The following is a 24,276-nucleotide window of genomic DNA, read 5'->3' on the forward strand; positions in this document are numbered from 1 at the left end:
TCAGACGCACAACACTCTCAGTCGCACAGCCCGGTCAGACGCACAACACTCTCAGTCGCACAGCCCGGTCAGACGCACAACACTCTCAGTCGCACAGCCCGGTCAGACGCACAACACTCTCAGTCGCACAGCCTGGTCAGACGCACAACACTCTCAGTCGCACAGCCCGGTCAGACGCACAACACTCTGTCGCACAGCCCTGTCAGATGCACAACACTCTCAGTCGCACAGCCCGGTCAGATGCACAACACTGAGTCGCACAGCCCGGTCAGACGCACAACACTGAGTCGCACAGCCCGGTCAGACGCACAACACTCTCAGTCGCACAGCCTGGTCAGACGCACAACACTCTCAGTCGCACAGCCTGGTCAGACGCACAACACTCTCAGTCGCATAGCCTGGTCAGACGCACAACACTCTCAGTCGCACAGCCCGGTCAGACGCACAACACTCTCAGTCGCACAGCCCTGTCAGACGCACAACACTCTCAGTCGCACAGCCCGGTCAGACGCACAACACTCTCAGTCGCACAGCCCGGTCAGACGCACAACACTCAGTCGCACAGCCCGGTCAGACGCACAACACTCAGTCGCACAGCCCGGTCAGACGCACAACACTCAGTCGCACAGCCCGGTCAGACGCACAACAGTCGCACAGCCCGGTCAGACGCACAACAGTCGCACAGCCCGGGCAGACGCACAACAGTCGCACAGCCCGGTCAGACGCACAGCTCTCAGTCGCACAGCCCGGCCAGTCGCACCACTCCCAGAACACTCAGGTAGCAACAGGTACTCCCAGACACTCAGGTACTACACTACACCCTCAGTCACTGTTCAATCTCAGTCACCAGTCTTACTTACCTAGTGTGTGTCCCTTTAAGCCTGTCACTAGCAGTTCCTGGCTGTGATTCCTCCCTCAGTCGGTCAGTCTCCTCTCAGCACCCCGCTTCCCTCGGTCACTTCCCGGCCAGCTAGTCTCCTCTGCTCCTCTCTGAGGGGGGAGGGGGGGGGGTTCCCGCACCGCTCGCCGCAAGGGACAGTTACTGTACGCCGCCCTCAACGGGGGGGGGGGGGTTACCGCACCGCTCGCCGCCCGCTCTTACAAGGGGGGGGGGTTACCGCCGCCCGCTCTTACCTCGGTGGGGGGGGGGGGCCTCTTAGCACCGGACGCCGCCGCAACAATGGAAAGGGGGGGGGGTTACCGTTCCGCTCACCGCCCGTTTCCTTTCTGGGGGGGGGGTTCTCGCCCGGACGCCGCCGCTCCTCTGAGGGGGGTGGGGGGGACTCACACACCCGGTCTGTCACACCCCGCTCCTCTCACTCGCACACAGACACTGATCCCGCGCGCTCTGCTCTGCTCCACAGCACCACCTGCCGGCCTCCTTTCAGTTCGCACAGGGAAAACTGACGGTCATGGAGTGAGGATCCTGTGTTTTACCTCAGGTATGGGTAAGTGTGGGGATTTCCAGGCCTTCGCTATAGTCTGCTTGGCTGCAGTGGTAACCTGTAGGAACAGTTTTTGTCGGGATTTGGAGACATTGTCCGGTTTCATATTCAGAAGGGTCTGGGGGGGATGGACGTATCCAGCAGAGTGGAAAGGATGCGGAAGACAGCCTCCCAGAATTCTTGTACTTTAGGGCACGTCCACCATATGTGTAAGTGGGTGAATGCGTTTAGGCAACCTCGAATACAAGTCGAGGGGTAGGATGCCAGAAATTTTGCTATGCGGGTGGGTACTAAGTACCAACGCATTAGGACCTTGTAGTTAGTTTCAGAAGCCACAATATTCTGGGAGGCTGCCTTAGTCGCTTGCCAAATGTTGGACCAGTCTACATAGTCTAGGTGCAATGACAAGTCTTGTTCCCACTTATTGGCGTAGGCGGGCAGAGTCCGGTTGGGGGAGTCTGAGAGCCTGGAATAGAGAAGGGAGATAAGGCCCCGGGAGTGCGGGTCATGTAAGCAGACATGTTCAAAGGATGTGAGATTAGGTAAGGTAGAATCAGTGTGGGTGCATTGTGTTAGAAAATGCTTGATCTGGAGGTACCGAAATATTTCGGAGCTCGGTAAACCATGGGCTTCAGAGGGTTGGGAATGGTCTGAACGAATTGGATACCATAAGTGAGTGGGCTCGGATAAGACCAGCAGACCACCGATTAAATGAGAAAGGGGATTCCCACGCAGGGGGAAAGGATGGATTATGCAAGTATGACAGCAGAGGGTTATGGGGTGATTGGAACTTGTATTTGAACTTCAGGGTATCCCACAGGTGTAAAGAGTGACGTATAACAGGATTAACAACTGACTTACGGTCCACGGGCTTCAGCCACAAAAGATTGGCCATAGAGAGAGGGTCGCAGTCAACTGCTTCCAAAGCTACCCAAAGGGGAACTTCCTGGGCCGCATGCCACTTTGTAAGTTGGGCCAGCTGTGCAGCCTGATAATACTTAGCGTATTGCGGAAGACCCAATCCGCCTTGGAGTTTGTGGAGATACAGAACCCTTCGTGGTACCCTAGGGCGGGTTTTTCCCCATACATAGCGAAAGGTTTGGCTCTGAAGTTGGCGTAGGTAATAGGACGGGACTCGAATGGGTAAGACCCGAAAAAGGTATAGAATCTTTGGCAAAATAGCCATTTTGGCAACCGTGATACGTCCCAGCCAAGCCAGGGGTAAGGAAGCCCAGGAGTCCATGAGTTTGGTAAGATGTCGGAGCATAGGAGGGTAGTTAGCAGAGTAGAGTTCCAGTGGGTCGGAGGTGAACTGAATGCCCAAGTAGGAGAGATGATGAGTAGCCCAGGAGAAGGGGAGAACCGACTGTAGATGGGAAAGGAGTGGAGGGGATAAAAGCTATATTGAGGGCTTTGGATTTTTGGGGGTTGACAATCAGACCCGAAAGTCCTGCGAATTGATCTAAAATAGCTAGGAGGTTAGGAGCGGAGGTAAGGGGGGATGTGAGAAACAGGAGGGTGTCATCAGCAAATAAGCATAGTTTATGTTGATGACCCCCAAGTTCTATACCTTTACCATTAGGGTTGGAGCGGATTTTCAGGGCGAGGGGTTCGATGGCGAGTGCAAAGAGGAGCGGGGAAAGGGGGCATCCCTGTCTAGTGCCACAACGGATTGGGAAGGTATGGGATTTGAAGCCCGCATAGTGGATGTAGGCAGATGGGGTGGAGTATAAACGCGAGATCCAAGTCCGGAAATGAGGCCCAAAACCCCATGCGCGCAATACATATTGTAAGTAAGACCATGATAGAGTATCAAAGGCCTTTTTGATATCTAAAGAGATAAAGTAGGAAGGGATGCGGCGGGTGCGTGCATGGTGAGCCAGGTGAACTGCCCTGCATACATTATCTCCTGCTTGTCTGCACGGGATGAAGCTTGTTTGGTCTTTGTGTATAAGGGAGCCTATGATGGAGTTAAGGCGGGTGGACAAAATTTTGGTCAGCAGTTTAATATCAATGTTGAGGAGTGAGATTGGGCGGTAGTTTGTCCAGGACGAATCATCAGTTTGCGGTTTGGGGATCATTGTGATAGCTGCATGAAGAGAGTCAGCTCCGAAGGAGTGACCTTTAAGGATCGAGTTATAGGCTTCGGATAGCATAGGGGTGAGGAGATCAGAAAAGTGCTTATAATATGAGGCCGTAAAGCCATCTGGACCGGGCCTCTTATTAAGTTTAAGGGACTTAATTGCAATGCGGATTTCTTGTTCCGAAATGGGTTTGTCCATTTTTTCCCGTTGAGAGGAGGGCATGGAGAGATCTGAAAAGAATTCAGCGACTTGGGAGTCTGCTAAAGGCGTAGTAGTAGTGTACAATTTAGAGAGATGTAAGCGGAAAGTCTCAAGTATTTTAACAGGGTTACTAGTGTGCCTACCCAAGGGGGTCTTTAGGCCTCGGTTTCCTAACTAAGTTAGCGTTGCGAAGTGAAAGGGCAAGGAAGGTATCAGGTTTATTGGCCTTGGTGTAAAGTTGATGTTGGGAACGTCTTATAGCCTTTTCAGCTGATTCAGTGAGAAAGAGATCCAGTTCGATCTTGCTTTGTCAAGAGTTTTTATCGGGGGTGGGGTGTGACTGAAATTGGTCATGAGCTTGGTTAAAACTTGAATTTAGGGTTTGGTAGAGGAGTTTACGTTCTTTCTTACGACGGGAGGCCAGACCTAGGAGGGTTCCTCTAAGTACAGACTTGTGGGCTTCCCAGATCGTAAGTGGGGTCACATCCATGGTTACATTATGGGAGACGTAGTCTTTGATTGCTGTAGCTACTTCTAGTCTATGGGAGGGATGGGTCAGGAGAGTATCATTCAAAGACCAGGAGAAGCCGTGTTGTTTGGGTACCAGGGAGTCAAAGGTAGAGATGACTGCATTATGATCGGACCATGAGATTGGCAAAATAGAGGAGAGAAGTAGCGACCCCCTCCGTCGCTCCAGACGTGAGGATGTGGTCTATGCGTGAGAAAGTCTTGTGGGGATTAGAGTAGTACGTGTATTGTCGCCGGACGGGGTTAAATTCACGCCACGTGTCCACAAGCGAGTGGTGGTGGAGTAATTGTTGGAATGAGAGGTTGAGGGGGGTGAGATAGGGGTTTTGTCCAAAAAGGGGTAAATTACCTGATTAGAATCCCTGCACAATAGGACCGTGCCTCTCTTATGCTGCGCTACTATTTGCAAGAAATGGGAGAGGGAGTGCGGCCTGGAGTTGGGCGCATAATTGGAAGCTATAGTCACGTCAGTATCTAGCAGCGAACCAGTGAGTATCAGGTACCTACCCTCAGGGTCAACGATGGAGGAGTAGAGCGTGAACGGAGTTGTTCTATGAAAAGCTATCAGAACCCCTCTCTTCTTGACTGTAGCAGAGACTGTGAAGAACTGTGGATAAGAGGCAGTTAGGTATTTGGGCGTATGGGAGGCGGTAAAATGAGTTTCCTGCAAACACGTGACATGAGCATTGATGGAAGCAATGGAGCGGAAAGCTTTGTGCCGCTTTTGAGGAGAATTTAGGCCCTGAACATTAAGGGTTAGCACATTCAGGGAGGCCATTCATCATGGAGGTAGAGGAAGCTAGTGGTGAAAACCACATAGGTGCCAGTGGTCCCCCCCCCCCCCCCGGCGAGGCAAGGGGATAGAGGGAAACATGGGGGAGGGAGGAAGAGGGAGACTCAGCAAAGAGGGGGAGAGGAGGAGTAGAGGAGACATAGAAGTTGGAAGATGTAGTGCGATACTCAGTAAAGCAAAAAGCATTCCGTCTGCTCAGGTGGCCGGCACCCTCACAGAGGGAATAGGGTTGCCCCAGGAAATCTCCTAGTGGAGAGTTCTAAGGGCAAGTGGGGGGCGGCAGTGACTACCCGCAGGGGACAGTGCCGCCAATGGGTTTGAGGAACAGAAGGATACATAAGTGTGAACTTGATTACCTTGTTTCGATATCTCTGGTCACAAGGGTGTAGTATAACATAGCGATTAAACAGGCTTACAGGGAAGAGAAATTTTTTTTACATTTTTTTATTTATACACACACACACACACACACACACACACACACACACACACACACACACACGTATATATATACGTATACATACATACACACATCCATATATATGCAAACAGACGATCTGTCTGCTGGTGCAGAGGTTCCTTAAAAATTACCTCGATATGTCAGAGCTGCTACAGAAAGTGCGGGCCGTCTGTGCGCACTTTCAGCGTTCTAACCCTGCTGTTGCTCGCCTGTCAGCGCTGCAGCGTAACTTCGGCCTTCCCGCTCACCGCCTCATATGTGACGTGTCCACAAGGTGGAACTCCACCTTGCACATGCTGGAAAGACTGCGAGCAGCAGCAGACCATAGTGGAGTTTCAGCTGCAGCACGCACGCGTGAGTCGCTCTGCGGAACAGCACCACTTCACCACCAATAACTGGGCCTCCATGCGAGACCTGTGTGCCTTGTTGCGCTGTTTTGAGTACTCCACCAACATGGCCAGTGCCAATGACGCCGTTGTCGGCTTAACTATCCCACTTCTATGCCTCCTTCAAAAAACGATTCGGGCAATGATGGAAGAGGATGTGGCACAGGATGAGGAGGAGGATGAGGATGAAGAGGTAACATTTCCAAGGCTTTCAGGGCAGTCATTCGCAAGTGGCTCCGAGGGTGGGTTCCTGCACCCACAAACTCCAGGGACACAATTGTCCAGCAGGGGCGCAGTTCTGGAGGATGATGAGGAGGAGGAGATGGAACCATGTTCACAGCAGGGTGGCACCCAGGCCAGCTCATTGCCATCACTGGTGCGTGGCTGGGGGGATACAGAGGACACAGACGATACACCTCCCACAGAGGACAGCCTTTCATTGCCTCTGGGCAGCCTGGCACACATGAGCGATTTACATGCTGCAGTGTCTCCACAACGACCGCCGAGTTGCCCACATTCTAACTTGTGCTGATTACTGGGTGGACACGCTGCAGGATCCCCGTTACAAGGACAACGTACCGTCCTTAATTCACTCACTGGAGCGCGAGCACCTCAGAAGGCAGGGTTAGCATGGCCGAAATGTGGAAAAGCTTTGTCAGCACGCCACAACAAACAGCAGCACCAGCAGCTCATATGGAACGTCTTAGCAGGAGGCAGCATTTCACCAACATGGTGGAGCAGTATGTGTGCACACGCCTACATGTAGTGAATGACGGGTCTGGCCCCTTCAACTTCTGGGTCTCCAAATTGGGCACATGGCCTGAGCTTGCCCTTTACGCCTTGGAGGTGCTGGCGTGCCCTGCAGCCAGTGTATTATCTGAACGTGTATTTAGCACGGCTGGGGGCGTTATCACAGACAAGCACAGCCGCCTGTCCAGAGACAATGTGGACAAGCTCACGTTCATTAAAATGAACCAGGCATGGATCCCACAGGACTTTTCCGTACCTTGTGCAGAATAGAGATGGATACCGACCTTACCCAGCCGTTGTTCTATTTTTGCTCTTTCTCACTCTTTTGGGGTGTACCCTCATTTAAAATGACTGAAAAAAAGCAGTGTTGGCTACCTCGTCCTCCTCCACCGCCCATAGGGGTGCGCAGCCTATTGCATTAGGGTGTGCACCCCAAAGTTTAAATACACATGCATGTGTTTGCCTACATGTATATGTATTACTCTCCCTGCTGGCAAAGTGAAATAGAAGTGTGTGGCACTTCTCTTATGGCAGAGCAGGTCCGAGGGAGATCTTTCCCATCTCCTCACTGGCAAACAGAGCGATAATGCTAATGTGCCCTGGGTGATTAGGGTGTGCCCAGGCACACCCGGCACACCCTGTGCGCACGCCTATGATACCGCCACATCCACCACCACCTCAACCTCCCTCCTACTCCATATGGGCCTCGTCCTTCACAGATGAAGAACATTGTTTTATTTTTCAGTTTTTTTTTTTTTGTTTTAAGTTATTTCCCTATCCACATTTGTTTGCAGAGCACTTGCCATGCTCTTTACTACGTTTTGCTGCCATTTGCAGCACTCTAGCCCTTTCCATTGGTGTTTTTAGAGCCATTTTAGTGCCTGAAAGTTCGGGTCCCCATTGACTTCAATGGGGTTCGGTGTCCGGGTAAAGTTCGGAAAAAGTCCGGGACACGGACCCAGACTTTTTTTTCGAGTTCGGCCGAACCCGCCGAACACGGACATCCAGGTGTCCGCTCAACTCTATTGAAGACTCACAGGATTTAGTGTTAGGACCACAGATAATGGGGTGCCTTGACGGGGCTCTGTGGCTTACGCATGTATTTGCAAATGTGTGCAACTAAACCCCTGTTTTTAACACGTACTGTTGGACAGGTCAATTCGGTTGGTCGGTAAGGAGAGCTTGGAAATCTTTTTGTCTTGTTAACTCCTATCTCGCCCTCCACACAGTGGATGAGATAAAAGTTAAGGAGAGTGCGCTGAGCTTAAGCAGGATTGGTGGCGTAGGTGGTAGAATAACCGGCTTGCAATGATAAGAGCTAGACACAGACGATACACCTCCAAATGGGCTTCTTTGCGGGAAAATTCGAGTTCCCGCATTATTTATATATATATATATATATATATCCAACCCATCAGTTTGTTTTTTGGTGTTTTTGTCTGTTTTTCAGGGGTAACTATTTTTGTGTTGTAAGTTTTTGGTTAAGCTGTTTTTGTGGTGTATTTTGTCTCATTTTTGTTGTAACTAAGTTTTTTCCAAAGATAAGAGTACATTTTTGAGTGTGACTGATCCATTTTTTTTTTTTATTGGATTCAGTTTTCAGGGTTGTTTTGTGTTGAGCAGCGGTTGTTTCTCACAGAGGTAGTTTTCGGTACTGCAGGTTGGATTTTAGGTAGAGAGGAATCAGTAACCGGCATCTCAATTTAATTTCTAATGCAACATCCAGGAATAGACTGAAGCCAAGGTTTGTATAGGGAGGACTTTCATTGTACTTTCGGGGTTGTTTGGCTGCACGGGTTAGGTCGAAACGAACGTGTGTACTTTGAGCCGTCTACGTGAAACGGGTGATTGCGACACGCTGGTTTCAGCCTTCAACGTGTGAGGAGTAGATACCGAAACCCGCCCCACATTAGGCCGTGTAAGATAATCGGACGTTGGGGAGTGAGTGGGGGTTGATGAGCTGTATAGCCGTACGAAGCCACCGGGTTGAGGTCTTCTAGCTGACCGGCGTAGGGCCGTATAAATTAACCGGAGTCCGGAAGCAGGCCAACACTGTCAAAATTGGCACCTAGCAGTGTTGCTCCTAAACCAGGTGCAAGGAAGCGATTCGAATCGGCATGGGTAATGCTACATCCATGCAATCGGGGGAAACGCAGGTCCCCCAGATTAGCCAAACAGCTTCAAGGTACATGAAGTCTGTGTTTGGGGCTCAGGCAATGAGACCCCTCAAGAAGTGGCATAAATGGTCCAAGGGAACCAATTGGTGTATCCCTTTGGAAGGCACCTTTGATGTTTGGAGATGGGAAAAGTTCATTAATGAATTTAGGACTAGGCTCCAAACAGCAAAGATGTTAGACATAGCACAATTGTGGCTTCAGAGATCTATTATGGTCAATCAGCAAGGTGTGCATAAGGCGGTTTCTGTCCGGAAGAATCGCATCATCTACATTTTGGCCTGATGAGATAGCCGAGTCAAGCGATCCAATGAGAGAAGTGGAGGAAGCTCTTTCTGGGCTAACTTTACTTAGACGAGTCGGATCCACTGACACTGAACCTGTCACTACCTCTCCTGATTCACAGCCTGATATTGACTCTACTGTTTCTGCATCTTCATCTGTGTCTTCTTCGGCTCACAGTCCGGACCTCAATACTGTTAACACCTTTTCACCTCCCGCTACCTCTATCTCTCAACAGCCTGTTTTAACACCTGAACCCTCTTTCCAAATCTGTGGTAAACTATGAGCTTTTTTCAACTATGGACTTACAAGCATTGTGTGAGTCAAGGGGGATTCCGGTGAGGAACCGTGTGGAGTGTTTACAAGCCCTAAGGGACTTTGATTCCAAGGTCCCTTCCCTGGGGAATCTCATGCCAGAACCAATTTTGAGTGAAATCATTAAGCCACCACCTCCACGGTACACCCCTGCTTTTGACCCCGGTACGTACCCAGTCCGGGTACAACAATATGAAGGTGCCCCTGACGCTAACGAAGAGAGAACAAGGGGGGATAGAATAGTGTGGCACGTCCCTTTTACACCCTCAGAGGTGAAGAGCATCCTAACTGACTTGCCGGACTATAGGACGAATCCGCGGGGATTCGCAAGAATGTTTGGGCAAACTCAATTTAGTTATGGCATGAGCGGAACAGATTGCGCCCAGATCCTGAGAGCTAAGGTGGGAGATGAGATGGCAAACACAATAATATCTCTTTGTCATATTACCACCCATGAGCAGACGACGTCAGGGGGGAAGGAATTTTGTGTGGCCCTCCTGGGAAAACTTCCAGATCTGTATGGTGCCACCTCCACTACTGATGTGATGAAGCTGAGCCAAAATTCAGGGGAGGAATGCGTCTGTTTCTGGCATCGCCTGAAGCAGGCTGCACTGAATGCAGATCTGGAGGTTGGTCCTGACACCCCAAATGAGGGTGGGAAGCTCACAGCCATCCATCTTATGCTAAGGGCAAAATTTTTAGAGGGTATCCACACGAAAATTCGGGACCGGCTGTTATTAGCTAGACCCGAATTTAATGAGATGTCCCTGCCTGCCATTCTGTCTACTCTCACAGCTATAGAAAGGGAGATGGATAGGAAGAGGCAGGATAAAACATCAAAGGTTTTTGTATCTCAGGCCCCTGGCCCGCGGCGAACTGTAGAACGTAACTCAGAGCGCTCGCCCGAGAAAAAATACAGAGGGCCCAGAGATAACCCCCAATGCAGAGAGGAACGGGTTTGCTATAAGTGTGGAAGGTTAGGACATATCAAGCTTCATTGTCCGACCAACGCGGCTGGTCCGCGGGGTAAGTTGGCAATTCATTCCGGAGAATCCGGAAACCCCTATGGTAGGTATGGTCGCCAATGGCTATAACTCATCATAGGGCGTTGGGAAACCGGTGTCAGCTCACATCAATCTATTCGTTGAGGAATTAAAATACCCCCTCCCTTGCCTCATTGACACCGGTGCAGCCAAAACCGTTCTAAGATCTCAAGACCTTAGAGGCAAGGTTCCCCTTTCAGGGGAAACAACTCCCACTGTAGGTCTCACGGGTCAGACAGTGTCTTTACAAATGACTAAACCTCTCCATTGCAGGCTAGGACAGCACACTGAAGCCCTTAGGTCTGTACTGGTATCGGATGATGTTCCCACTAATCTATTAGGAGCTGATATTTTATCAGAAATTCAGGCAATTATTGAGTACACTCCAACAGGTATCGTGGTAAGCAGCGCACTGTCGGACAAACTCTTATGTACTATGGTAGCACTGCCATACCTAACTGAACCAGGTTGTCTCATTGAGCTGGATGTGTTGGCTGAGGTGGAACCAAAGCTCTGGGCGGTCGATAAGTATGATGTGGGGCTTCTGCCAGATACGCCAACTACAATCAACATCAAGCCAGGGAGCATTTTACCCCGACTACCACAGTACCCTTTGAGTGTAGCTCAGATGGATGGTATTAAAATCCAGATAGACCGATACCTACAGGTAAAGGTCCTTATGCCCACCAAATCGCCCTGTAATACTCCTTTATTTCCAGTGGCCAAAAAGTCAGCCAGAGGCCAGGAAACAACATACCGATTGGTATATGACTTGAGGGCTTTAAATAAGATCATTGTCAGTGATGCTCCTTTGGTGCCTAACCCACATACCTTGTTAGCCGCAATACCGTCAACGGCAAAATTTTTCACTGTCATTGATCTAACCAATGCATTTTTCTCGGTACCACTGGATCCCCAGTGCCAGTACCTTTTTGCTTTAAGGCTACATTCACACCTGAGCGTAGCGTTTTTTACCGCAATTTTACCGCGATTTTTGCGGCGATTTTTACCGCGATTTTTTACCGCGTTTTTTGTGCAGGCGTTTTTAGATTCAATAGAGATCAATGGAAAACGCCTGTAATCTGCCCAAAAAGAAGCTCATGTACTTTTTTGAGCGTTGGGCGTTTTGTATACAGCTTCAAAACGCTCAGATGTGAACAGGGGCCATTGAAATGAATAGGATTTGTCTTGTTGGGCGTTTTGAGAGCTGATCCTAGAGCAGAAAAACGCCCCAAAAACGCCTACATGTGAACAGAGCCTTACATTCCAGAGTCAACAACTAACCTGGACACGCCTCCCACAGGGGTCAGTGACCAGCGCCTCAGAATATAGTTGCAAACTCAAGCTCGTGTTAGATCAGTGGACCCCAGTGGAGTCAGGGGTTGTATTGCTGCAGTATGTGGATGATCTGTTGCTTTGCAGTCCCACACGGGAGGCCTGTTATCAGCATACTGTATCACTACTTAACCATCTGGCATCCACAGGCAATAAAGCCAGCAAGGAAAAATTCCAGTTCTGCCAGGAGAAGGTTGTTTTTTTTTAGGTCACTGCATTTCTCAGGGTACCCGACACCTAACCACTCAGAGAATACAGACATTGAGAGACCTCCAGAGACCTCGTAACACCCGACAGCTGAGGGCCATTCTCGGACTTGTCAATTACTGCAGAGATTGGATCCCCAACATCTCATCTAAACTGGGGCCTCTTTATGAGTTAACCTCACAAACACCATTTCAATTGTCTGATGATGACTGGGCAATTCTACAGGATCTGACCCAGGAACTCTCCAAAGCACCTGCTTTAGGCCTGCCCAACTATGACCTCCCCTTTTTCCTTTTCTGTCATGAAAGCAAGGGCCATGCAACTGGAGTATTGACCCAATTACATGGTCCCCGGTACCGACCCATCATGTACCTATCAACTGCTTTGGACTCAGTCATCCGAGGCTCACCGGGATGTGTATGAGCTGTGGCCGCCTGCGCTGTATTGTTACAGAAGGTAAGCGACATAGTTTTGGACTCCCCGTTGACACTCTATACTCCACATTCGGTGTTGGAGATTTTAAACCAGGTCCAAACAAGACACCTCTCTGCTGCTAGATTGACTAAGTACAAAGTGGCCCTACTAACACCTACTAACCTCACTCTTAAACGATGCACTATTTTGAACCCTGCATCTCTTCTTCCTGTTCAGGAGAAAGAGGAGGGGGGAGAAGGGGATGCAGAAAAAGACAATTTTCAAAACTTTACTAACAACACTAACCTCCCTGTCTTTGATCAGTTTCCAACTTTAATAGGACACGAGGGACAACACGATTGTCTTTCTTTTATGGAGTGGGAATCAGCGGCTGTCAGCCCGGTGAAGGAGACCCCCATTCCAAATGCTAAGAACCTTTTTGTCGATGGTTCCAGGTATTACACCCCAGATGGTAAGCCACACTACAACCAGTGAAATTGTGGAGAGGGGCTCTTTAGGTTCCCACATGTACGCACAGGAGGCTGAGTTATGGGCACTAGCAAGAGCTTGTGAGACCCATAAAGATCAGAGGATCAATGTCTATACAGACTCAAGATACGTTTTTGGGGTGGCACATGATTTTGGTCCTATCTGAAAGACAAGAGGGTTTTTGATTAGTTCGGGGAAGCCGGTGAAACATGCAGAGTTAATAGACAGACTGTTCATTGCCTTTTGCTTGCCACACGAGATAGCCATTCTGAAGGTGAAAGCCCATACTACTGAGACGACTATGGAATCCAATGGAAACGCCTTGGCAGACAGAGCTGCTAAGGAAGGTGCTCTGAGCCCTGTGACAGAGACCCTGATGCTAGCCATCCCCTCTGATGTGTCGCTAGAGGAATTTAAGAAACTGCAGTCCCAAGCGGAAGTGCAGGAAAAGAGGAGATGGATGGCTTTGGGGGCTACACAGGGTCCAGATGACATCTGGGGTCTTGATGGTAAATGGTGTTTACCCAGATCCCTTTTTCCAATGATGGCCCACTCGGCTCATTACCCTGGGCACCAGTCGAAGATGGTTATGTGTGCACAGGTGGAGGAGCATTGGATTGCCCCTGGTTTCACTACCGCTGCTGCCAACTTTACAGCCACCTGCCTAGTTTGCGCACGGTACAATGTGGGTAGGACAGTAGTGGTACCGAGAAGGCATTCGTCCAAACCGGAGTATCCCTTTCAGCGCATTCAGATAGACTATATCACGTTGCCAAAGAGTGGAACATATGAGCATGTTTTGGTCTGTGTGGATATGTTTTCGGGATGGCCAGAGGCGTTGCCTGTTCACAGTGCCAATGCCACTACCACTGCAAAAAAGATCCTGTCTGAGATAGTTTGTCGCTGGGGGCTGCCTGAAACGATTGAGTCGCATCGCGGATCACACTTCACCGGTCAGATTTTTGCAGAGGTATGTAAGGCACTTCATATCAACCAGGGATTACATACTCCTTATCATCCTCAAAGTAGCGGTAAGGTTGAACGACTAAATGGAACTCTTAAAAACAAGCTCTCAAAAATCATGGCTGACACTAAAAAGCCATGCCCCGAATGTCTCCCCATTGCTCTTTATTCCATCAGAAATGCACCTAGACAGCCCCATGGATTATCACCGTATGAGGTGTTATTTGGGAGCCCACCCAAAACTGGACTGTACTTTCCTCAGCAGCTGTCATCTTTACATTCCCAGCTGACGGGGTATGTGCAGTCCCTGCAGAGGGAACTCCAAAAGGTCCATCACAGGGTTCGGGAGTCTCTTCCGGACCCTGACACAATAACCAGTGTCCATTCTATTCAACCAGGTGATTGGGTCGTTTTAAAAAAACACCAAAGGACGGGATTGGAGCCAAGGTATACAGAGCCATACCAGGTCCAGCTAACAACAACAACTTCTTAGAAGCTCGAGGGACGTGATAACTGGATCCACACCAGCCACTGCAAAAAGCTACTCAACTACGTCCAAGAATGATAATGAGGAGTATCATTTTTATTTACATATTTAGTTTAGTGTATTTTGGCAAGGGTAATGATGAACAGCATCCCAACTTATTGTTTAAAATGCATCTCCAGCTGGCCAAAGCGGCAAACAGGTCTAATTACTGGGTGTGCTCCAAACCTCCACCTAGCATTTACACCCCGGCAATGGCAGCAGTGCATGCTATATACGACGCTCGTAATGGCATGAAGAAAGATGAGATACTTGTAAAAACCACCAGGAGACACTTGTCCACAGAATTTAAAGACACATTCCTAGAGGGTAACATCAGTTATAGTTCCAATATTCGCTCTGGCTCCTGTTCTTTGCTGGCCAATCCGATTTGGGTATCGGGACAATTAGGTAGTCCACAGATGTGCTTTAACTTCAGTTTCGGCACCGGAACTAAATTCATAGGATCCACGACCTGTGAGACAGGTATAACGGTCAACCTCACTAATGAAACTCTGGGTTTTTTAAGTAACACCAACAGATCAGATTATATCTGCTGGGAGGACAGGTGTGATGTACAGACTAAGGGAGCAATCCCTCAGTCTATTATGTTACTGCTTAGTGCACGTGACCGACAGGATGATTCTTCCTGTAAGGTGTTGACAGGTCCTTATTTTTTGTGTGGTTCCGCTGCTTACAAGATAGTGCCCCCTAATGCGAAGGGTTCGTGTGCTTTAGTGAAGCTCGTACCCGCATCATATATTGCTGCTGACCGTGAGGATTTTCTGTTAAGTAAGGTAAGGTTGCAAGACAGGACTCGCAGAGAACTGTTTTCGACCCGCGATCAGGCATGGGCATGGTTCCCGGCTTGGACTGGGTGGGGGATCGAGCTGATGAAACGGTTGAATAATTACTCGTCCATTGTGGATGAAATGTTTAACGAAACCGTTGAAGCTGTAAGGGAAATTACTCAAGAGCAGAGACAAATGAAGACTTTAGTACTGCAGGAGAAGATGGCACTAGATTTTATTTTAGCTTCCAAGGGGGGTTTCTGTGAATTCATAGGAGAAGACTGCTGTACCTGGATAGCAGACATCAGTGATAAGGTCCAGGCCCATATGGATAAGGTAACTTCATTGCAAGGCAGAGCCAGAGCTATAGCTAGCGAGGGTTGGAATCCTTTTAAGGCTTTGGGAGGTTTCGGGGATTTTTTGTTCTCCATTGGATCTTGGTTGAAGGAAATAGGAGTATATATACTTATGATGTTCTTGTTTCTGTTCCTTTTATATGCTGTGGTGAAATTATCCTGTTGTCTGGTCGACCGAGTCAAAGCCCGAGCAGATGACCTCGTCCTGATTGCTGAGACAAGACGCCCCGAAAACCTGCCCCTCCATCTGACGCCAAGGACTCCAGCCTGACCGCTGGTCAACGCATCCCATCATCTCATGCCCTCCCTCTGAAGTCATCTCCTGAAGAGCGGAACCCAAGTGTTGTTTCCTTTCAATGGATTGTTTTTACCAGTTACCTTTTTTTCTTTTTATAAACTTTTTGAAATGGATTGTTTTTATCGTGAGAAGAACTGTTATGTTTTTTGGAAGAAGAAGAAGATTCATCAAAGGGACACATGGGAGCGTATGACAAAGAGGAGGGACTGTTGTGGAAAATTTTGATTAGCTTAAATAGTCCTAATGTCTCCCAGTGTCAAGTTTTACTGATAATCGCTATTCACAGTGATTATCGCTTTAACTGTCATTGTAGGAAAGACTTGCTGGTGAAAATCTTCCAATGGATGAGATGGCAAAATACTTGTAGTAAAGAGAGTCCATCGCATAGGTCTATGTCTGCGGTTCAGGGCCCTTTGCTGCTGAGATATGTCTGTGATGTGGAAAATTCTTATTTTACCAAGATTAATAGACTGCTCCTTATGGTCGCATTCGATCGGTGTGACTGGGGGGGGGGGGGGGGGGGCTGCTGCTATTATCTTATGCAGATAAAACCTCATCAACTGGAACAAATAGAATGGTCACTATCAAAATTGGTTTATATATATAAATCATGTTTGATGGAAACCCACCAACAGGTAATGGAATACATGTTTATGGATTGACATGAATGAACAATGAAAAAGCCATGTGCTTTCTGGCAGTTTAGTCTTTTGTTCACTCTTGTCCATCTATGGGCGTGTACTCCACAGCTTCTATTGTGTTTTTTGAATGTATACATGTTTGTGATTGGTGGCCATGAAACCACTCCCTGTAACCCCCTTTTGTTAAATAAACCTGATGTCTCTTGGAAGGGACAGTTTTACTCGAGGGACCCTCCAGAGAGCATTGGATTGACTACAGCCAGCGTGTCTGTTCATTTCTTTGCTACCAGCGCTTGGTAAACCGTTACACAAAAGAGCAAAACATTTGTACTTTTCAGTACAAGCTATTAATGGAGCTTGGTGCGTAATAATCTTGAGCGCTCTGAAGCGGGATTCTATGCTCCAGGCCCTATTAATTTCTACAACAGAAAGTATATGTTGATTCAACCCTGTCTCCATGGCTTAAAGAGGTATTACCCACTTCCGGCCTGTAGGACGTCGTATGACGTCATGGACTTTCAGTGGCAATATCGAGATGATGCCTGCAGCTACTGGCATCACTTTTTTTCTACCGGTGATGCTCTTTAATGTAAAAGCAATCCCATATTTCTGGGCTCTACGGGTCCACCAGGGAATGTCCTTGATAATTTCTATGGTCTAAGAAACCAGAAGAGACAATGTTAAATTTATATCAAATACTTACCGTAATTTTCCTTTCCTGATGGACTCCATGGCAGCATACGTATCGGGTTTGGCCACGCCCCCCAACCTACTCATAGGACATCACTCCTATAAATCTTTGCACCTGTTCAGCCCACGTGTTCTGTAACTATCCTCCACAGAAATCCGGGAGGGAACTCCTGCTGCCATGGAGTCCATCAGGAAAGGAAAATTACGGTAAGTTTTTGATATAAATTTTCCATTTTCCTGACAGACTCCATGGCAGCATACATATCGGGAAATAACTCGCCGTACACACAGGGTGGGCCAGTGCTGAACAGAAAAAAGTTTAATTCACTTTGTCAACAGACAAGATTTGCAAACCAAAATTTACAGAAGAGCGAGCCGCCGGCTCAACACAGTAGTGTGACAGAAAAGTATTAATGGAGGACCATGCCGCTGCTTTACAAATTACGTCAGGAGCTACGTGTCTGGAGACTGCCCAGGAAGTCGCGACGCTTCACGTTGAATGAGCCGTAACTGCTGTTGGAGGGGTCAAGCCCTTAGCCCTATAAGCCTACTGGATGGTTTGAATAATCCATGAGGAGATAGATCTCGTAGAGGCCCTGGAGCCTTTGCTTTTCCCATAGAAGGCAACAAAGAGATATTCTGATTTCCTGAAAGATGTTGCTTCCAGATATTTTCTGATGCAATTACCGACATCCAGAGAATGAACCGGAGAGTCTTCCTCTTGTCTGAAAGTTGGTAACACAATTTCAACGTTCTCGTGGAAAACAGAGTGGTTCTCATCTCCATGTTGGATGCAAGACCGCAAGTGACCTCTATCAGGAAAGAATGTCAGGAAGGGCTCTTGTGCCCCGAGGGCCCCAATTTCTGATACCCTCTTAGCCAAAGTTACAGCTACTAGAAAGACTGTGATCAAAGTAAGCTCCTTGATGGTGAGGGGCTCAAACATGTCCTGAATCCGACTAGAAAGGAAATCCAGTACCAAGGGAAGGTCCCACTTAGGACTCAAAGAAAGCCTAGATTTCCCAATTCTCACTGCTCCCCTAAAGAATTGTCGTATCAGAGCAAGACTAGCCCAAGAGATACATACCCGTGAAGGCCGAGATAGCCGACACTTGGACCCTGAGGGAACTTACAGAAAGAGGGAGATCCAGACCTGATTGCAAGAAGGACAGCACATCTTGAATTTTGATGGAAGAAAGAGGATCAGGTCTTGTAGACAACTGTGCGGAAAACCTTGACCAGATTCTTTGGTATACCCTATTTGTCGAGTCTCTTCTGGCACTGAGTAGCGTAGAAATCGCATCTTCAGGACAACCTAACGATTGTAATCTCCTCCTCTCAACATCCAGACCCTCGGATGTAGACGAGCCGGGCACGGATGGAGCACTAACCCCTGGGACAGTTAATCTGGACTGATGGGTAGAGGAATTTGGTCTCGAACACTGAGAAGTGTCAGAAGGGAAAACCATGGCCTGTTGGGCCAGAAGGGAATCACCGCCAGTATTTCTATAGGCTCCGACCTGAGTCTCCTGAGAAATTGTAAAATTATCGGAACAGGTGGGAAAGCGTACACCCTGTGAAACCTCCACTGGTCCGAGAGGGCATCCACCCCGAATGCCTGGGGATCCCTGAACCTTGAGTAATACATCCGTAGCTTGTGTTTGCAGGGGGAGGCAAAGAGGTCGACTTCTGGGGAGAACCCCAACGGCAGGATCCAACTGAATACTTCCCTGTGTAGTGACCACTCGTTGTTGTCCAGGTCTACTCTGGACAGAAAGTCTGCTTGGGCATTCTGGATTCCTGGAACATAGACTGCCGACAGATCTGAGAGATTCTTTTGTGCCCATGACATGATCGGCTCTACTTCCCTTAGTAGGGACCAGCTGCGCGTTTCTCCCTGTCTCCTCACATACGCTACTGCTGAGGTATTGTCCAGACGTAGCATGACAGGTAGACCCTTTGTCAGATGAGAGAACGCACGAAGGGCTTGATATGCTGCCCGAAGTTCCAGGATGTTGGACACTATCCCTTGGGTAGGAAAACTCCACCTGCCCTGAGCCACCTCCGACAAACAGTGGGCGCCCCAGCCTATGTTGCTGGCGTCCGAAGTGATCACTACCCACGGGGCTAGTCTCAGTGAGTGGCAGTTCAACAGATGATCCTTGCACAACCACCAAGGGAGACTCGCTCTCATGGCTGGAGTCAGAAAGATAGGTTGATCCAGATGCCATGCATCCCACTGTTGTAGAAAACCCTTCTGAAAGGGCCCCATCTTCCACAGGGCCCATTTTACCATGGGAACTACTGCGACCATAGTCCCGATCACCTTCAGGCATTGGCGTGCCTGAAGATGAGAAGACGAGAGGGCAAAACTAACTCTGTTCCGGACTGTACCTATCTTCTCTTCTGGCAGGGATATTGTCGCCTTTGCCGTATTGAACAGAGCGCCCAGATAGACCAGGGACTGTGTTGGAGTCAAGTGGCTCTTTTCTTCGTTCAGAAGCCAGCCAAAACTCTGGAGAGTGGACACGACCTGCCCTAGATGCTCTACCAGTTGTTTTTTGCTTTGAGACAACAGGAGGAGGTCGTCCAAGTAATGATGGAGCCGGATACCTCTCGTTCTCAGCAGGGCTCCCACGGCCAATAAGATTTTTGAAAAGGTCCGTGGAGATCCCGAAGGGGAGACAGATAGACTGTAGATGTGAACCTCCCACTGCGAACCGGAGATACTTTTGAAAACTTTCTGCCACAGGAACATGAAAGTAAGCGTCCTTCAGGTTGATGGACACCATCCAATCGGCCGGCTGAACTGCTTGTTGTATGGACAGCAGGGTCTCCATCTTGAACTTCTCTCTCTTTATAAACTGGTTTAAGAAAGTGAGGTCTATGACTGGTCTCCACGACCCATTTTTCTTTTGAACCAGAAAAAGCGGAGAGTATATTCCTTGGCCTTGCTCGGACTCTGGAATGGAGATGACAGCCCCTTGAGCAATGAGAGACTCGACGTAAGAAAGTAAAATTTGGCATATTTCTACTGAGGATGGTAGGGCAGTAGGCAGGAATCTTGAACCTGGCATCTCCTTGAAGACCCACTTGTGACCTGAAGACACCGTCCTGACAGTCCAGGGGTCTCGAATCGAAGCCGCCCAAACATGACGGAAGGAGAGTAGACGTGCTCCCACTCGGTATGCCTGAGCGGGCCCAACTTCAAAAGGACTTAGTGGGCTCGCCGTCCCCGGAGGAGACGTTCTTCGAAGCCTTCCTGGAGGATTGTCTGGACCTCCAATTTCTATTGAATTCTCGTCCAGGCCTGTATGTGCGAGCCTCCCTGGCTCGATCTGGAATGAACTTCCTATTAGGCTGCCCCTTCTTTACATTAAACTGTCGTCGATCCTGAGGAAGAAACCCAGACTTCCCGCCCGTTGCCCTGGTTATGGCCTCGTCAAGCTTATTTCTTGTAATGGGAGGACCCTTCAAAAGGAATACGGCACCAAACTTGTTTTGATGCCGGATCAGCGACCCACCGACGAAGCCATAGGGCCCTCTTAGCTGTGACTGAGGACAGTATAACTCTGGCCAACAGCCGGATCAGATCTATGGAAGCCTCCGCAAGAAAGCCAGCCTAAGTTCCTGAATTGGGGAACTTCTGGCGACCTCTTCCGAGACTGTCCTGACGGATTCATCCACCACATCAACCCATGACTCCATAGCCTTGGATAGAGTGGCCAAGGCTAGGGCCGGTTTGCAGGCCATACCTGGCGTCAAATAAATTATCTTTAAGTCTGAGTCCATTCTTCGATCCAGCGGATCTTTGAACGAGACCGTATCCTCCAGGGGAAGGGTCACGTGCTTTACCAGCCTCATTACTGCTGCGTCCACTAGAGGTGATTCAAGATTTTTTTACATCTTCCTCCTTAAATGGGTATAATTTGGACATCTTGGAGACTAAGGAATTTTTCCGTTCCACCTTTCTCCCAGCTCTCCCAGGAAGGGAAAATTAACATGCTCCTTATTGAGCTGTTTAAAATATTTCTTTTGCTTGGGAGGGGGAACAGCTGACTCCTCCCAATTCAAGGTCTCCCTGACCGCCTTTACCAAGGAAGGGACTAAGGTGTACTCAAACCCCAAACAAGGGTCCTCAGATTCGGAGTCGCTTCCCGACAGGAGTGCCGACTGATGGCTTGTATGAGCAGACTTCAGGTCTTCCTGCGGATGAAGCATAGCAGGGGAAGGGCTTGGAGGAGCTGTTGCAGAGCCTTGGGATTGACTGACACCCATTTCAGCTAAAGAGTCCCTTACTAATCTTTTGACCAGGGCTTCAATACGCTGGTCAGAAGTATCCCTTTCTCCCGCAGCCTGGGAAAAAAACCTGTCACACAGGGACTTCTTTTCAGGGACTTCTTTTCAGGGACAAGAGCGCCACAGCCCCAACAACCTGCTTTATCAGGTCTTCTTGAGTGGCTGGCTGATGTGGACGCTCTCTTATGGTGATGGGAGCCCGATGGGGACCTCCGAGAAGAGTGCCGGTGGTGAGAACTTGAGCGTCTTTCACTCCTTTGAGAGGAGTGCCGAGTCTCTGAACGAGAAGGGCTAAAACAATAAGAAAAAACAAAAAAGGAGAGACAAACAGGAAGCTAGGAACACATGAGTTCCAGTCCCCCCCGTAACCCACACCCCCATCCCAGAAAGCCCCTAATACCTGTTAAGGGCGGGCTGACCACCAGAGGGCAGAGAGGCTTCCATTTCTGGCGCTGACCTGCAGGGATGAGCCGGACAACAATATCAGAAAGGAAGCAAACAAAAATGGGGGGGGGCTCCCAAACTGGGGACCAGCTACTCACCAGGAAACCAGGTGGGCGAAGAGCAGAGTGGCAGCAGCAAGGACACCTTGCAGGGAACCAGCTGGCAGCATACAGAGCGTCTCCCTATCAGCAGTGTATACATACAACACTGCTGACAGCTTAGGAGATTTAAATATGGCGCCGTATGACATCATCAGCGATCGCCGCCTGGAAATGTCACTGCGCATGCGCCGCTTCGCTACTGCGCATGTGCGAGAACCAAGCCTCGTTCTGGAGGCGCCCGCGCATGCGCAATATGCCTCTAACCGGCGGCCGAACAGGAAGTAATCACGGACCAGCCCCGGAGCGCTAGCCACCAGGGAACAAGGTGTATTATACAGAGGTAAGACACAGCAACATCAATATACACAATTATAGCTGCCATGGAGTTAATCACATAAGCGATACTCACGGACTGCTGCCACCAGGGATGGATGATCACACACCGGACTTTTGTCATTATTAGGGTACCGGCCACCCGCAGCAGCTGGGCTTTTTGGCCAAAGGCTGCATGCATCTTCGCCCCTACTCCATACCCCGCAGCAGCTGGGGCTTATTGGAGAACTCTATACTCGACTGGTAGAGCCATCCATCTCCTGGGATCCATCTTCAGGTAGGATACAGGTAATCCTTTGGAGGACAAAAAAGGAACACGTGTGCTGAACAGGTGCAAAGATTTATGGGAGTGATGTCCTATGGGTAGGTTTGGGGGCGGGGCCAAACCTGATACGTATGCTGCCATGGAGTCTGTCAGGAAAAGTATTTTGTCAATTCTCGTTTTTCCAGGATGTAAACAAGCCTTTACTGGCTTGTGAAAGCATCTGATCAAATCGATCTGTTTGGTCAGATGCTTTTAAGGGCAGAGGACCTGTGACTGCCCATGCTAGTACAAGGGTCTCACAAGCATATGTAAATTGACATTCGCAGTGATACCTCATGTGTGGTGCGAACCCTGAGTGGGAACAATTCTGGCACCAGACCTCTTATATAACTCTAAACTGGTAACCTGTAAAGGCTTTAAATGCATTGCCTATTGATATTTTTTGCGTTTGGCGCTGTTTCATGGGTGTACGTAGATTTTAAAGCATGACATGTTAGGTATCTTTTTACTCTGCATAACATCATCTTTAATAAATTTTAGTTCACACAAATACAATATAATACTATTATTTGAGTAAACTATAAAAGTGTACTTTTCCCCCAAAAAAAAAAATTTAGTTTAAAAAACTGCTGTGTGCACCATTTTATTCTCTAGGGTAGGGGTGTCAAACTATTTCATTGCAGGCCACATCAGCAGTACAGTTGCCCTGAAAAGGCCAGTTGTATCTGGGGGCTGCTATGTTCAGGAGTGAACACGTACAGAGGGTAGGGTTTAGGAGTGCACTACATACAGAGTGCAGGGTTTAGGAGTGCGCTACGTACAGAGTGTAGGGTTCAGGAGTGAGCTATGTGCAGGGTGCAAGATTGTACATAGCGCACTTCTGAACCCTGCAGTCTGTACCTAGCACAGAGTGCAGGAGTGAGCTACGTACAGAGTACAGGGTGCAGGGTTCAGGAGTGCGCTGTGTACAGACTGCAGGGTTCAGGAGTGCGCTATGTACAGAGTACTGGGTTCAGGAATGCACTACGTACAGAGTGCAGGAGTATGCTACGTACAGAGTGCAAGGTTCAGGAGTGTGCTATGTACAATGTGCAACATCTCATTTCCATCCCTCCTCCTGGGTACCTCTGAACCCATCCTCTCACCTTTGCACACATCTGCCTTCACACCTTCACAGCCCTCAACACCCTCCCTCAAAGTAAACCTAACATCTGTACTCTCTAGTACCTGGCCAAACTCTAGTACCTCCCTGTGTAGGTGGCTTCCTCCCTGTGTATTGGGCTGTAGTTAGTACCTCCCTGTGCAGGTGGATCAGTTCCAGAATGAGTGAATTTAGTTCTGCCCTAGTATAACATGTTTTTTTTCACCATAAAAAGCAATTACATGTAAGATGGCCTTTCAAACACTGCCTCTCTTCATGGCCACTATTGTGTGCAGCAAGTCCTCAAAAGCCCGTCCACAGGATGCAGCCTGTTGGATGGGGAAGAACACAGTGGCCGGGGATGTCCGGTACCTCAGCCACTGACAGGCTATGCTGGACCGAATGCGCATGTGCTCAGCTACAAACGGAACTAGCGCCGCTGGGGAAACCGAGAAGAGAGCGGGAAAGGTTTGTGCCTGCGGTCAAGGAGACCGTGACAGGGGAAAGCAGATGGTGTGAAAAGGG

The 24,276-nt window shown here is 48.9% G+C and overlaps 1 protein-coding gene across 1 annotated transcript; it reads left to right on the plus strand.

Moving 5' to 3' along the window:
- Positions 1–14,814: 14,814 nt before the first annotated feature.
- LOC309555590 (syncytin-2-like) lies at positions 14,815–15,810 on the plus strand (the record flags this gene model as incomplete). Its single annotated transcript, XM_082257644.1, has 1 exon — positions 14,815–15,810. The coding sequence occupies one exon, from the start codon at positions 14,815–14,817 to the stop codon at positions 15,808–15,810; it is 996 nt and encodes a 331-aa protein (XP_082113770.1).
- Between the last annotated feature and the right edge of the window lie 8,466 nt (positions 15,811–24,276).

The sequence above is a fragment of the Pelophylax lessonae genome, assembly GCF_965119305.1.
Source record: "Pelophylax lessonae genome assembly, chromosome: 5".
NCBI classification, from domain to species: domain Eukaryota; kingdom Metazoa; phylum Chordata; class Amphibia; order Anura; family Ranidae; genus Pelophylax; species Pelophylax lessonae.